General features: G+C 37.8%; 2 protein-coding genes across 3 annotated transcripts; one reads left to right on the forward strand and one right to left on the reverse strand.

Moving 5' to 3' along the window:
* On the forward strand, positions 1 to 6336 carry LOC127784579 (peptidyl-prolyl cis-trans isomerase FKBP53-like). Its single transcript, XM_052311913.1, has 10 exons — positions 1 to 118; positions 272 to 348; positions 1884 to 2134; positions 3030 to 3182; positions 3602 to 3760; positions 3855 to 3996; positions 4169 to 4253; positions 4338 to 4379; positions 4493 to 4541; positions 5248 to 6336. The coding sequence occupies exons 1-10, from the start codon at positions 106 to 108 to the stop codon at positions 5396 to 5398; spliced, it is 1122 nt and encodes a 373-aa protein (XP_052167873.1). The 5' UTR covers positions 1 to 105; the 3' UTR covers positions 5399 to 6336.
* Positions 6337 to 6441: 105 nt separating this feature from the next.
* LOC127784577 (DNA repair protein RAD51 homolog 4) lies at positions 6442 to 12261 on the reverse strand. Of its 2 annotated transcripts, none has more exons than XM_052311911.1 (9): positions 12143 to 12261; positions 11796 to 11913; positions 11550 to 11631; positions 11241 to 11375; positions 10926 to 11039; positions 10771 to 10861; positions 10332 to 10402; positions 8970 to 9116; positions 6442 to 6808 (listed from the first exon to the last, which is right to left on the reverse strand). In XM_052311911.1, exons 2-9 carry the CDS (start codon positions 11885 to 11887, stop codon positions 6770 to 6772), a joined length of 771 nt encoding a protein of 256 aa, XP_052167871.1. In that variant the 5' UTR covers positions 11888 to 11913; positions 12143 to 12261; the 3' UTR covers positions 6442 to 6769. The 2 variants fall into 2 exon arrangements, with proteins under 2 accessions (XP_052167871.1, XP_052167870.1); XM_052311910.1 differs by having other exon boundaries at positions 11813 to 11913; positions 12143 to 12255.
* Between the last annotated feature and the right edge of the window lie 41 nt (positions 12262 to 12302).

A 12302-nucleotide genomic window follows, 5' to 3' on the forward strand; every position in this document is an offset into this window, starting at 1 on the left:
GCAGCGTCCTTTCCGCTTCCTCCTTTCTTCTCTTATATATAGCACCACACCTCCATTCCTTGGCTCTTCCGCCGGGGCAGTGCAGTGGAGCTCCCAGCCTAGATCATGTCGTTCTGGGGTACTCCTACTAGCCTACTACTACTCTGCTTCCATTTTCATATACTACTCCTACATTACTACATAATCTATCTATCTATCCCTACATTGGTTGATTGATTCTTTGTTTGCTACTCCGATCCTACATTGGATTGGATTGGATTGGATGTTGCAGGCGCGGTGGTGAGTGCGGGGAAACCCTACGTCGTTCGGCCCTCCGACGCCGGCGGCCGTCGCCTTCGGGTTACCCAGGTCCCTCCCTCCCGCAGCTTAATCCTTTCTTCTCTTGCCTTAATTACATGCATTAATCTAGCTCTCTTCTTTCCCAGTTTTCCATGTCTTCTTTCTTGCTCTTTATACCAATCTACTACTCCACTACTATTTTTTTTCCTTTGGTTTTCTTTAATGTCTGTTTTGCTCGCAAACATCATGATTTCTACAGGAAAAGAACATGGCCTTTAATTATTCCAAGTGTACATATTTTCTTGACAAACTTTTACTACTTCATACATCTCACATGCATTATGCATGAGTTATTCAGAAATTTTAACTGCATGTTCTCGCAAGTCGCAAACTGATCACTATCTGAAGAGTTGCAGAATTTCTTGTTTGCAAATATGGGTTTAGTAGTTCTATAGCAGTTTTTATTGTACTCTTCATACATTACACTAGCATATATACGTCTAATATATGGAGGGGCCCCTAAACATTAATGGTACTTGAAGTTGTAATTAACCCACAATTTGGTCCCGCAAACTTGGTTACCATTTTGCTCTGCCTCCAGTATATTTTTTCTTTACCCAGAACAGACATCGTAACCATCCTTCAGTTTTTTTTTTTTTAACCATTCACCTATCCAACTTTCAATATTATTAGCTATGTATTTTTCTTTAATTCCTGTCCTTGTGCAATCATATGCACCGCTGTATTGATTTTGCAGTTCCCTGCCGCCCAATTAAATACACAATTTTGTTCAATTATATATATGGATTTCCAAGTTTGTAACTTGAAAAAGTAAGAGTGACATGTCTATTCTATAACATAGACGAATGATCTAAACATTCTCACCCAGATTTAATAGGACCAACACCAGAGTTTACCTTGGTTAATTAAGTATGTTTTTATATTTCCCTATCCTTTTACAAAGCTTCAAAATTCATTTCAGACTATGACTCGGTTAATTTCATTTTATTGTACCAATTTGCACTTCCACAGTAGTTTAGAACTGGTGCATAGACTAATTGATCCAAATAGTGGTTCATAACAATGTGCAAATGCAATGTAATTATACCTATCTCAATTTTAGTTAGTCCATTTTGTTTTAGAACTAGAAGTCATTAAACTGGAAACTTTTAAACAACAAAAAATGCTTCAGGCTTATTCTGATGGTTTTAGTTTTTTTGGTAACCTTGTGGATAAAATCTTAATATAAGCTGTGCAATTTTCATAAATGCAAATTCTATGATTTGAAACACTAAAACTGCTTGTCATCCAGCACTCTCTCGTTTATAATTCAACTTCATAGTACGATTGTTTAATTAGCTTGCTGGTGGCAAAAAGCCAAATTGCTTGCATTCATCTAAAACTTTTCATAAATTAATGATTGTTCATGTTTTGCTATTGATTATTGTGGACTCAGTCAAGAATTATGCGACCTTAGCACTATCACATGTACTATTTGTATAGTTAAAGTAATCTGTGTTTCTGTTTCTGCACTAAATTAACCCCATCAAAACAAGTTTTTCACAACTAAATTAATATTCAGACCTGATGGTTTATTATTTCAGGCTACGCTAGGAAATTTTGACCATTCTGGTTGGGTCCTTGTTGAATGCAAGGTTGGTGACCAGGGGCTCGTGAAGGTTGCTGTCCTAAATCCTGAAACTGCTCCAGTTGCCCCCCTAGAGCTGGAATTTGAGGAGAACAAGAATGTGGTTTTATCAGTCCATGGTCAGAACTCAGTACACTTATCAGGATACTACATCTGTTCTTACAATGGTGACTATGGTGAAAACAGCAAACAAGCCACTAAAGAAACGTAATGTATCTTCTGAATTCAATCTTCGGTGTTTACATTTTTTTGTGAAATTTTGTAGCTCTTTGCTTAAGTATGCAAGCGGATTGCCCTGCAACCTGTGCTTATAGGCCAATTTCGCAGGCCAGTGTTGGCTTGTGAAAATTGCCTAATAAGCAGGTTAGCGGTCCAGCCCACTTGTATCCCTATCTTTTCTTTGTAAGGAGTCCTTTTTTTTTTTGGTATTAATAGAAGGTAGTGTAAGATGGTAGCTGGTGAAAATATTGCTATAGATCAAGTGAATGAGAAAATGAATTTTAAAATCATCTAAGTATGTATTCCAAAAATCTGGAAAAATTGAATGATTCACATTTCCCTATTTTTTGTTATGGTACTCTTTTATCTATAATGCGGTGTTTTCCTTGTTCAATAGAAAGTCCAATATATGCAATAGATGGAAATGCATATCTTGACCTAGAGCATACTCTAGGAGGCAATGTGGTTCAAGCTGCTAGTCAGGAGGAAAATGCTTCACAAACTCATGAGGATTTTTTTTAGATAATGGAAGCTTTATTAATCTCAGTAAATTTCATCAAGTGATACAACTATTCTTAGAGCACCTCCGGCTTCTGCACCTAAAGAGTGCACACAGCCAACAAGAACGAAACAAAAGATAAACTCATTATCCAAAATAGCAGGAACAAAAATAACTTCAGGAGCCCTCTAACCATAGCCTAGAACGCCACCCATGTGCCGGGGTAGAAAACTCATGAGGATAATGATGCTACACGTCATATTATCCAACAAACTAAACCTCCTATCCTGTAAATAAAATCTGTCACCTCCCTTATCATATATTTTTTCGTGATCCGTAACTATATATGTGTTGCTACAATGTAGTTGATTTATATCTTTGTAGGGTCTCGAAAGATGATGGTGCTGCTGAAAACAATGATGAAAAACAAGGGGATGAAGCTAAACAGTCTAAAAATGTACAGGCCGAACTGCAGCCTCACATTCGCGTACTTGATAGTGACCATGGTGAAAATAGCAAGCAAGCCACTAAAGAAATGTAATGTATCTTCTGAATTCAATCTTCCAGTTCCTTGGTCAGTGTACAATATAAAATGAATCAGTGTTTACATTTTATGTGAAATGTTATAACTCTTTGCTTAAGTATGCAAGTGGAATATACCCTTCAAAAACCTGCGCTTATAGACCATTTTTGCGGGCCAGTGTTGGCTCGTGAAAATTGCCTATAATAAGGAATCATTTTTCTATGTACGGAATTATTATTTTAATATTGATAGAAGGTAGTGTAAGATGGTAGCTGGTCAAAATGTTGCTATAGATCAAGTGAATGAGAAAATGAATTCTAAAATCATCTAAGTATATATTCCAAAAATCTGGAAAAATTGAATGACTCACATTTCCCTATATTTTTGGATTGTTACTCTTTATCTATAATGCGGTGTTTTCCTTGTTCAATAGGGAATCCAATGCAATGGATGAAGATGCATCTTTTGGCCTAGAGCATACTCTGGGAGGCAATGTGGTTCAAGCTGCTAGTCAGGAGGAAAATGCTTCACAAACTCATGAGGATAATGATGCTGCAGATCATATTATCCAACAAACTGACCCTCCTATCCTGTAAATGAAATCTGCCACCTCTCTTGTCAGCATATTTTCATGATTCGTAACTATATATGTGTTGTCACAATATATTTGATTTATATCTTTGTAGGGTCTCAGAAGATGATGGTACTGCCGAAGACAATGATGAGGCCGAACTGCAGCCTCGCATTCGTGTACTTGATAGTGGTATGACAATAGAAGATCTGGCCAAGGGAAATGTTGGTGCCAAAATTGCATCTTGTGGCAAAAAGGTCATTCCAAACCTTCTTCTGCATCTTACTAGACTCTGTCTAGGATAGACAAATATGCAGACTGTATTAATTAGCACTTCACTAGCTCTGCAAGTATCTCTTTCTTTATATGTTATGAAGATTTATCAGGCGAAAAAAAATCGTTTTAACCAATTCAACAATACTTATTCAGGTTTATGTGAAGTATGTCTGTATGTTGAGCAATGGTGATACTGTTGATCCTACCGGTGAAAGTTCCACTTGCAAATTCAAACTTGGTAAAAGATTAACGAATGCCCTCTTCTCTGTTTCATTATTGATTTCTTTGATACTCACACAAGAAACTTCCTTGTTGGTTGCAGGTGCTGGAGAAGTCATTAGTGGATGGGATCTTGGTATCGATGGTTATAATCTTAACACAAAAGCTAATATTTTATATATGGGAATACAGCAGTCTGAAATTTCACCCTTTTTTAATGATTATTGTTGGAATTAAGTTCTATCCCACATTTTGTAGGCATGCGTGTAGGTGGAATAAGGAGACTTGGCATTCCTCCCCATCTAGGGTAAGCATGTGAATTTCTTCCCTTCTCATTGTTATTATTAATTGATAATCTATCAATAGTTCTACTGATTATGAACAAATTGACTAAACTTTTCATATTACTGTGCATCATGGTGCCATGTCTATATATATAGCATAATAGCACTATCTTTAGAGGTTGTATCAGACGGTGGTGTGTGTTTTGGTAAGCATTAAGTCCTTACCTGTTGTTATTTCTAAGAAGCCATTGATTTTACCAATTGATTCACTAGAGTGCAATTCACTAGAGTCAATGCACTTCTTTTAATTCACTAGTCTTCTGTAGAACTTTTTTTAGAATTATTTATTGTTTAGTACTCTTATCAGAAATGGTGATACCTGAATCACAAATTCACAATGGTTATTTTGATTTACAATACCTGCCTATCAGTGTCGAGAAGTGGCTGTTGTAGGGCTTAATAGGAATGTAACCTATCAAAAGCTACTGTATAAGTGGCCCCATAATTCTTTTATAATTACTACTTTCTGGGTGACGAAATGAATAGTTGTATATTTTTTCTTGAATGTGCGATAGAGCTGTATATATTCGATTTCATGAACATGCAACTCATTATCTTTTCTCTCGAATATGTGTGCAGTTTTCTATTAATTTGCTTTTACAATTTCGGTTGAAATGAAATTAAGATGATACCTCGTTTAATTAATTTCTTGGGTGCACTTGTTTTCAGCTATGGTGATGTTGGAAGAGGAAACATACCACCAAACGCGTGGCTCAACTTTGATATCGAACTGCTGAAAGTCAAGAGTGGACGCAAGAAGGCACGGAAAGTAAAGAAGTCTAGGAGAGCGGCAGCAGAAACTTCTTCCACTGCACGCTAGATGAAGTGAAGGCACCAGATGCAACGTTTTGTTTTGGCTTAATTCCAGCAAGATTCTGCAAAATGCCTCTTAATTAGTACTCCTAACATCTATAACACTCCTACCAGGCAGCCTGGTACTCTATGGATGGCAAACTTAATTAGTACTAGCAACCATCCTTCATCTTTTGTTCTGTTTTGGTGGAGAACAATGGCATCATGCTAACTATGGTAAACTGGTTATGGCCTGTTAGAAGTATGTAGTGGTTTCTCTCTAGTTTGGTGCCCAAAAAAAAAGTTGGTAGCTTTTGTTATGTACGGTTGGGCATGTGTTAAGTTTAATGCTAAAATTATGTTTAGTGAGATCAGTATCATATGCACACAACTTGTGTACCTGTTATGGCCTTCCTACTACCATTTTTTTTTGGCAGGGCAATATTTTGATGAACGTTTGGCTTGTTTAATACTTAGGTAGTATTAAGTAGCCCTCACTACTGTGCTTTACTTGTTCCCCCAACCTTTTGTCAAAGCTGAGTTCCTGTAAACTTTTGTGTTGTTTCCATGGATTCAGGTCGATTTCATGTATGTTGCCTTGGATAGAGCCTACATTCAGCTATGAGCTGCACTGAAACTGTTACTAGCAATTAGTACTACTACCTTAAAAAAAAAACTGTTACTAGCATATGAGATTAGGGTTATATATTATAAAGACTATTAAAAGTGTTTTTCATGACAAATCTACTAATAACATCGTTTTCATTACAAGCTATTATAAAAAGATTGTATATTCAACTGAACTCGTTTCAAAAAAAATATGCAACTGAACCATTATAGCACGTACAAGTGTGCCAGTAAGTCCAAACATAAATTAGGATAAATAGCATAAGGGTGCGTTCGAACCTTAGTTCTGGTTTAAAATTTCCATGGCACGCAAAACGAGATAAGCCATTAGCTATTAATTGTTATAAATTTGAAAATATGTTTCTTTTATTTTTTTAAAGAAGCTTCTATATAAAAAGTTTTTGAAAAAAAAAACACTATTGAAGCTTGCTAACAGAAAACAAGGAACAAATATAATTTCATTCAATTTTATCCACTGATGGGAAACTACCATTTTCCAGTATTCACAGTGAATAATTGAAGAAACAAAAACTTGAAAACTGAATGTTTCTGATACATTCAGTTTACCAAGAAACTATATATATGGATCAGTTAAGCGTGATACCACGGACGCAGGCAACATGCAAAAACCATTGGATTAATATACAAATGGCCTGGAACATAAAGCCAAGGTAAATCAAAAGGTTACCCTTACGGGTGAAGTTCTTTCTATAGCTTGAACTACAAAGATCAGTTCCCTTCTGGTTATATATGAAGCATCAAGTTGCTGAATTCAGCTTGGTACGGCAAATTTCATAACACGGCCCGAAGCCTGCAATGAAGAAAAACAAAGATGACATGCGCGCACTTTTTTGTTTTTGGGCATGTACAGATGATACCAAGAATCATGCAATTTATTTTGCTACCAGACATTGGAAGAAATGACGGTACTTAGCATCGTCTTGTGTCATTAGTGGGTCTAATTTAGTGCACAAACTTGTCAAGTGGGTGTAATTTAGTGTAAAACATCAATTGTGAGCATTACTGCAAAAAAGAAGCAAATAGATTAAAAAAAACTTCCTTTGCAGTGATATAATGCAGATTAATTTATGGCAGGGCAACATATCATTCAAAATGGCCGTCTTTTCCTTGCATGATTCTTAGAGAGCAAAGAAATGCCAATAGATTTGTATTTGTGCAAAAAGAAGTAGGATTGGAGTATGAATAAGGCCAGACAGTCCTAACTCATTAGAAAGAGATGGAAGGTTAGCATCTCCCCACCTGATATTCTAACCCATATTCCACCCCTTTATCCCTAAATTCGAACACCCAAGAAAGGGAATTTGAGCCTCAGGCGTCTGCTTACAAAATAAATAAAAGAAAAACAACGAAAAGAAAACTAAGAAAGAACAACATCCATCTCATATATAGTGTCAACTGAAAACAATTTATTTTTGAAGTGCGTATTTCTAAAACAAATTATGATGGATATTGCATATTAATTTTGAGCTCAGCGGCATAGCATTTACATGATCACTTTTTTCTTACATGTCACAACTGTCTACTGTGGCCAGAGGCAAATGGATTCTCAGACGCCAGCACAATTCAGATGCTATGGGATTTGAATGCGATGGCCACACACACAGCGAGCGGCAAATGCAGATGTTGAGACTTGAGAGTCAAGAGATAAGTTATCTTCCAGTTATCAAGTATCTTTTTTTAATAGTTACCAAGTTATTTTTAGAGATTTTTAGGGCCACCCACATTAGAAGCAATCGATCCATGTAATTTCTTTAAGCAATGAATTAACATAATCTTTAGTCTCAGTCTCCTCTCTGCAGTACTCAGAACGTTTATGCAGCATTGCCAGGTACTAGACCATTCCATTTCATCATAAGATAGATCTAACATAGAAATACTCATTAAATGTGCAGCTTCATTGGCTAGGTACACTGGTGGTATACCCATATTTCCTACAAACAAATAAGAGTCTAAAGGAGTTTGTGGCTTTTGCAAATTTTCCATGAGGATCCTACAGAGTTTGTCTTGAGTTAGAGGGGACTTGGGATGACTGATGACTGATGGCCATCACTACCAGCTCAAATTTTTATATAGGAGAAAAATGTATCTGGCATCTACCTACCACTATTGTTTTCACAGCCCAATTCAAAAGCACAAAAAGTGAGAAAAAAAAAGATGATACAAAAATATATAAATGCAGCATAGCATGCAAACAACACGCAACATGTAGGATTAGGATATAGAGGTATGCACTGGCACCATATAATTGTTTACTCCCTCCATCCAAAAGTCTAAGGCATACTCCCTCCATCCACAAGAATTAGACCTATTTCATATTTGAGTTTTTCCAAATAAGTTGTTTCTATTTGTAGTCTCTATGCATCCAAGACTTAAATGGAGAGGTAAACTAAATGTTTGATCGGAACCCGAGGAGTCATCTTAATACTTATTGGTTGCACGCGTGCGTACACTGCTTGATCTTTGTTACATGCAAGATGAGTTAATTTCTCCTTGGTCTTGGTGACAAAAGTAATAGGTGTAAATTTTGTGGATCGAGGGGGTATTTCTTTTGTCAACAAGACCAAGGAGAAATTAACTCATCCCACATATAACAAACACCAAGGAACTATATGCATGCATGCAACCAATGATTATTAAGATGATTGCTCAGGTTCCGGTCAACAATTTAATTTAGCACCGTAAAACGAAAAGATAACCCCTTCATTTAAGTCTTAGATGCATGAAGACTACAAATATGCCATCTTATTTGGAAAAACTAGAAATGAAATATGCCTTAGACTTATGGATGGAGGGAGTATACTACTTTTGTTCTCCTCATGCCAATATCTTCACCACTTATTTTCAACAAAATGATAGCTAACACATTATTAATGCAATTTCTAGAAAGACAATAAGCAATGCTGCTATGATTATGACATTTAAACTTATAATCTAATTGTTTAAGCAAATACCAGTAGTGTGTGCTTCAGCACAGTTGCTGCGCAGATTTTGCTACCACGCTCACGAGATATCACCAAGCGGACATGTGGAACAGTTTTCCAGCTCTCACCAAGAGCAGGCTTGGGAGCTCCATTCCCAGCAACCATATGGTTAGTAACCTGGAGTCAATGCAAGGGGGCAAACCGATAAATGAAAATGATGACCATATTTTTGTTTCAGCATACATTTTAAGCACAACAGGCATAGTGCCCAAGTTAGCAAGCCTTATGGTGACTTCTCTAATTTAGCAAGCCTTCTGAAACTTGGTAGTCAGTCTTCAAGGTAACTAACTAAAGAAAAGTTGCTCCAAGTAATAGAGGCTTTGGTGCCTTTTTCCAAACCAGGAAAACTAAACTAGAGAAAGTAGAGGGAATATGTGCTCAAGATAGAGAAGTTAAAATTTCCACAGAATAACAGAGATGGACATGAGCAAACCCACTAAAACTAACAGTACATGATCAATTTACTTTAATAGCTTATCTTAGAAGTAAAGCAGGAAATGAAGCATTTCCAGATACATGTCCCAATCTGTTCATGAGAAAGATGGCATGCTGAATAAGTGAATTTGTACAGCAATTAATTAGAGCAAATTGCACTAGGGATTACTACATTAGTTTAAGTGGCATATTTAGGTGACCAAACTGAAAATCTGCACAACGGTATAATGTGCATTAAGTGATTCACACAAGATCCTTAACCTGCCCATCATAACCTTAAGTGATAACGTGGACTGACAACTAGCTCCAACATGTAAAAAATGTCAGTGAGGGCACGTGACCACAGCAGTTCTTCTTTAGTACTCAAACGCCTGACCTCTAGAGATTCTATCTTGAAATGTATCCCCACCTGTTCCTATCTGCCTATTTCATGTGAAGCAACCTGGAGGTTAAGGGTCACCTCTCTGTATGTAAGGAAGTGCAAGCAATATAAAATTGTGGAGACCAGAGCAACTCTGGCCAGCATACATCCTACCAGGAGTAGGCACAATCAGGAGTTCAGGACATTGCATGACCTTAACCATGAGGGTGCGGGGGCCACAGTTATGTAATTCACAGGATGGGGATTGAGTGGGGTTAAATGAGAAAGGATGATGAGAATCTAAATTCAATCGAAAGGGGTGAACGCTGTAGTAATGTGATCTTAGCCACACCATTGTCAAAGGGATATTGGAGGGTTATTGCACAACCGATGTGTTAAAAGAAGTATAATGCATACAATAGCTTGATGAGTCAGAATAATATTTTAGAAAGCCTTGTGCAGATATGCTCAACCCAAAGCATGCAGTGCAAATGCCAAAAATTATTAGCACACAAATTAGACTAAAGTAGAATTACCAGAACAGATAGATTATGCTCATATGCTAGCTTCTTTAGAATCATAGCCACTGATATCATCATCGATCGCCCTGTTAGGTTAATAAGACATGCAGAGACAAAAGGAAACAACAAATTTACTTCATAATAAACTTTAAAAATTAATAAGGACCCTCTCAGGAAGTAATTGTGTGAGAAAATAAATGATTTTTGGAACTTCAACAATTAACAGAAGCACATTGAATTTATGACCAGATCAAAGTATCAATATCTCGCTGTATAATTGCAGGTTAAGTGCTCACTGAACTAATTTTCTGCTATTTCTAACTTGCTAATCGGATCTAGTATATCTCAGCCACTTATGACGTCCCTGCTTATCGAGACTGATTTACTTGTTCAATAGCAAGGTGCAACTTATGCTATGAATAATAAAAGTAGGGCACAAAGACTATGCAAGTACCTCGTGGATACTTCCCACCGTTGATGGGAGCAAGTATAGACGATATTGAGTCAATGATAAGCAAGCATATCTTGTTACCCCCATTGTTTACCTAAAAAGCACGTGGCACATCAGAGTTTTTCAAGGCACAAATTGAACAATCACTTCACACTCACCTTGCTCTTCAGTGACAATTCAAGTTGATGTAGCACTTCAAACAAATCGAATATATCAAAGACTGACTTACAAATGATGCTGCTCATGACCCTCTCGAGTCGCACATTCTTTGGCTGCAAGTCAAATGTGGTAATTAGAAAAAAGCAAGTAGTATAGCAAGTTGTTAAACAAGTGTTACTAGTTAGAGTAATCTAATAGCAGAAACATGTCTTCAACTATATTTAGTGACACCACAGCAAAGGAAGCAATTCAGGTAAGTCCAAGTAACAGGGTAGGAGCAGTATTCAAATATGTGTACAAGTATGATTACCTACCTCTCTGACCAAAGAGATGGGGAATCCATCAACTATTCGAGCAATGCGGCTAGGGGAAAAGGAATTGCTAGTATCCAAGTACATAACAACACCCAGCTGCCTGGCTGCCACATGTGAAGCAGAACAAAGACAGACCTGCAGTTACATAGACAGAATAAACAACAGTGCCGCTTGTGAATTGTGATGTATACCTTAAAATCCTACTGTTTTTGGCAAGCCAATCTTGTCCGGAGGAGTAAGCATATAAAATGTATATCTATCTATTGCGTCTAATAAGTTAAGAAAGATAGAAGTGGTTAACATTTTCACCTGTGTTTTACCGGAGGACGATTGGCCGGTTATTTCAGTGAGCTGACCTTGGCGCAGGCCGCCTCCAAGAAGCGCGTCGACGCTGGAAAATTGAGGACATGATGAAGTCAAAATCTGCAATTTGGTAGTGAAATTACCCAAAAACTAAAAAAACTAAAGCAAGGCAGTTAGGGGAATCCTATGATCCAAACAAGTTGGGGGAGGGCCAATAGCAATAGATAGAGAGGGAAAGGAAATGATTGGTACATTGAAGATAGGAGTACCCTTGAAGGCCCGTGGGGAGGAAGCGCTTGTTCTCCGTCGCATCCTTGAGCAAGTCCATTCCATCCAGAAAGCATTGCCCCTCCTCATCTTGCTTCTTCTCCTGTACCCCAAGCACAAATCCATGCCACATACACACAGAAAATACGATTGATCAGTAGTATGAAGCCGTGAAACCAACTGCGGGTGAATCGCATGCGCATTATCTCGTCAAGAGCAAACGGTTTTTGTGCAGCATTCCGTTCCCGATTAAGCTGAGATTTCGAAGCAGGAATAAAAAAGCTGGGGATGAACTGAAATGGCCGTCAAGCAGCCGAGGACGGAGGACTAACCTCGCCTCCGGAGGGAGGAGGCCTGGGGAAGCAGCCGGCGCCGCCGCTCGCCGACGTCGCCGCCATCGCCATTACAGCCAGAAGGGGAAGCGGCGTTGCGTGGCTGCTGCTTCTTCTTCTTCTAGCCTACTATAAGGAAGGAGGCCCACTTTTCGGCCCA

Source organism: Oryza glaberrima, chromosome 9 (genome assembly GCF_000147395.1).
Source record: "Oryza glaberrima chromosome 9, OglaRS2, whole genome shotgun sequence".
Classification (NCBI taxonomy): Eukaryota; Viridiplantae; Streptophyta; class Magnoliopsida; order Poales; family Poaceae; genus Oryza; species Oryza glaberrima.

Bases quoted from the DNA above. Each gene is read 5' to 3' on its own strand.
- LOC127784577 (XM_052311910.1), bottom strand. From the start codon at position 12,214: ATGGCGATGGCGGCGACGTCGGCGAGCGGCGGCGCCGGCTGCTTCCCC. The intron at 11,914-12,142 runs GTTAGTCCTCCG...CTTGGGGTACAG, and splicing joins CTCCTCCCTCCGGAGGCGAG to GAGAAGAAGCAAGATGAGGA. The intron at 11,632-11,812 runs GTACTCCTATCT...TCAATTTTCCAG, and splicing joins CTCCCCACGGGCCTTCAAGG to CGTCGACGCGCTTCTTGGAG.
- LOC127784579 (XM_052311913.1), top strand. The intron at 349-1,883 runs GTCCCTCCCTCC...TTATTATTTCAG, and splicing joins GTCGCCTTCGGGTTACCCAG to GCTACGCTAGGAAATTTTGA. The intron at 4,254-4,337 runs GTAAAAGATTAA...TGTTGGTTGCAG, and splicing joins CACTTGCAAATTCAAACTTG to GTGCTGGAGAAGTCATTAGT.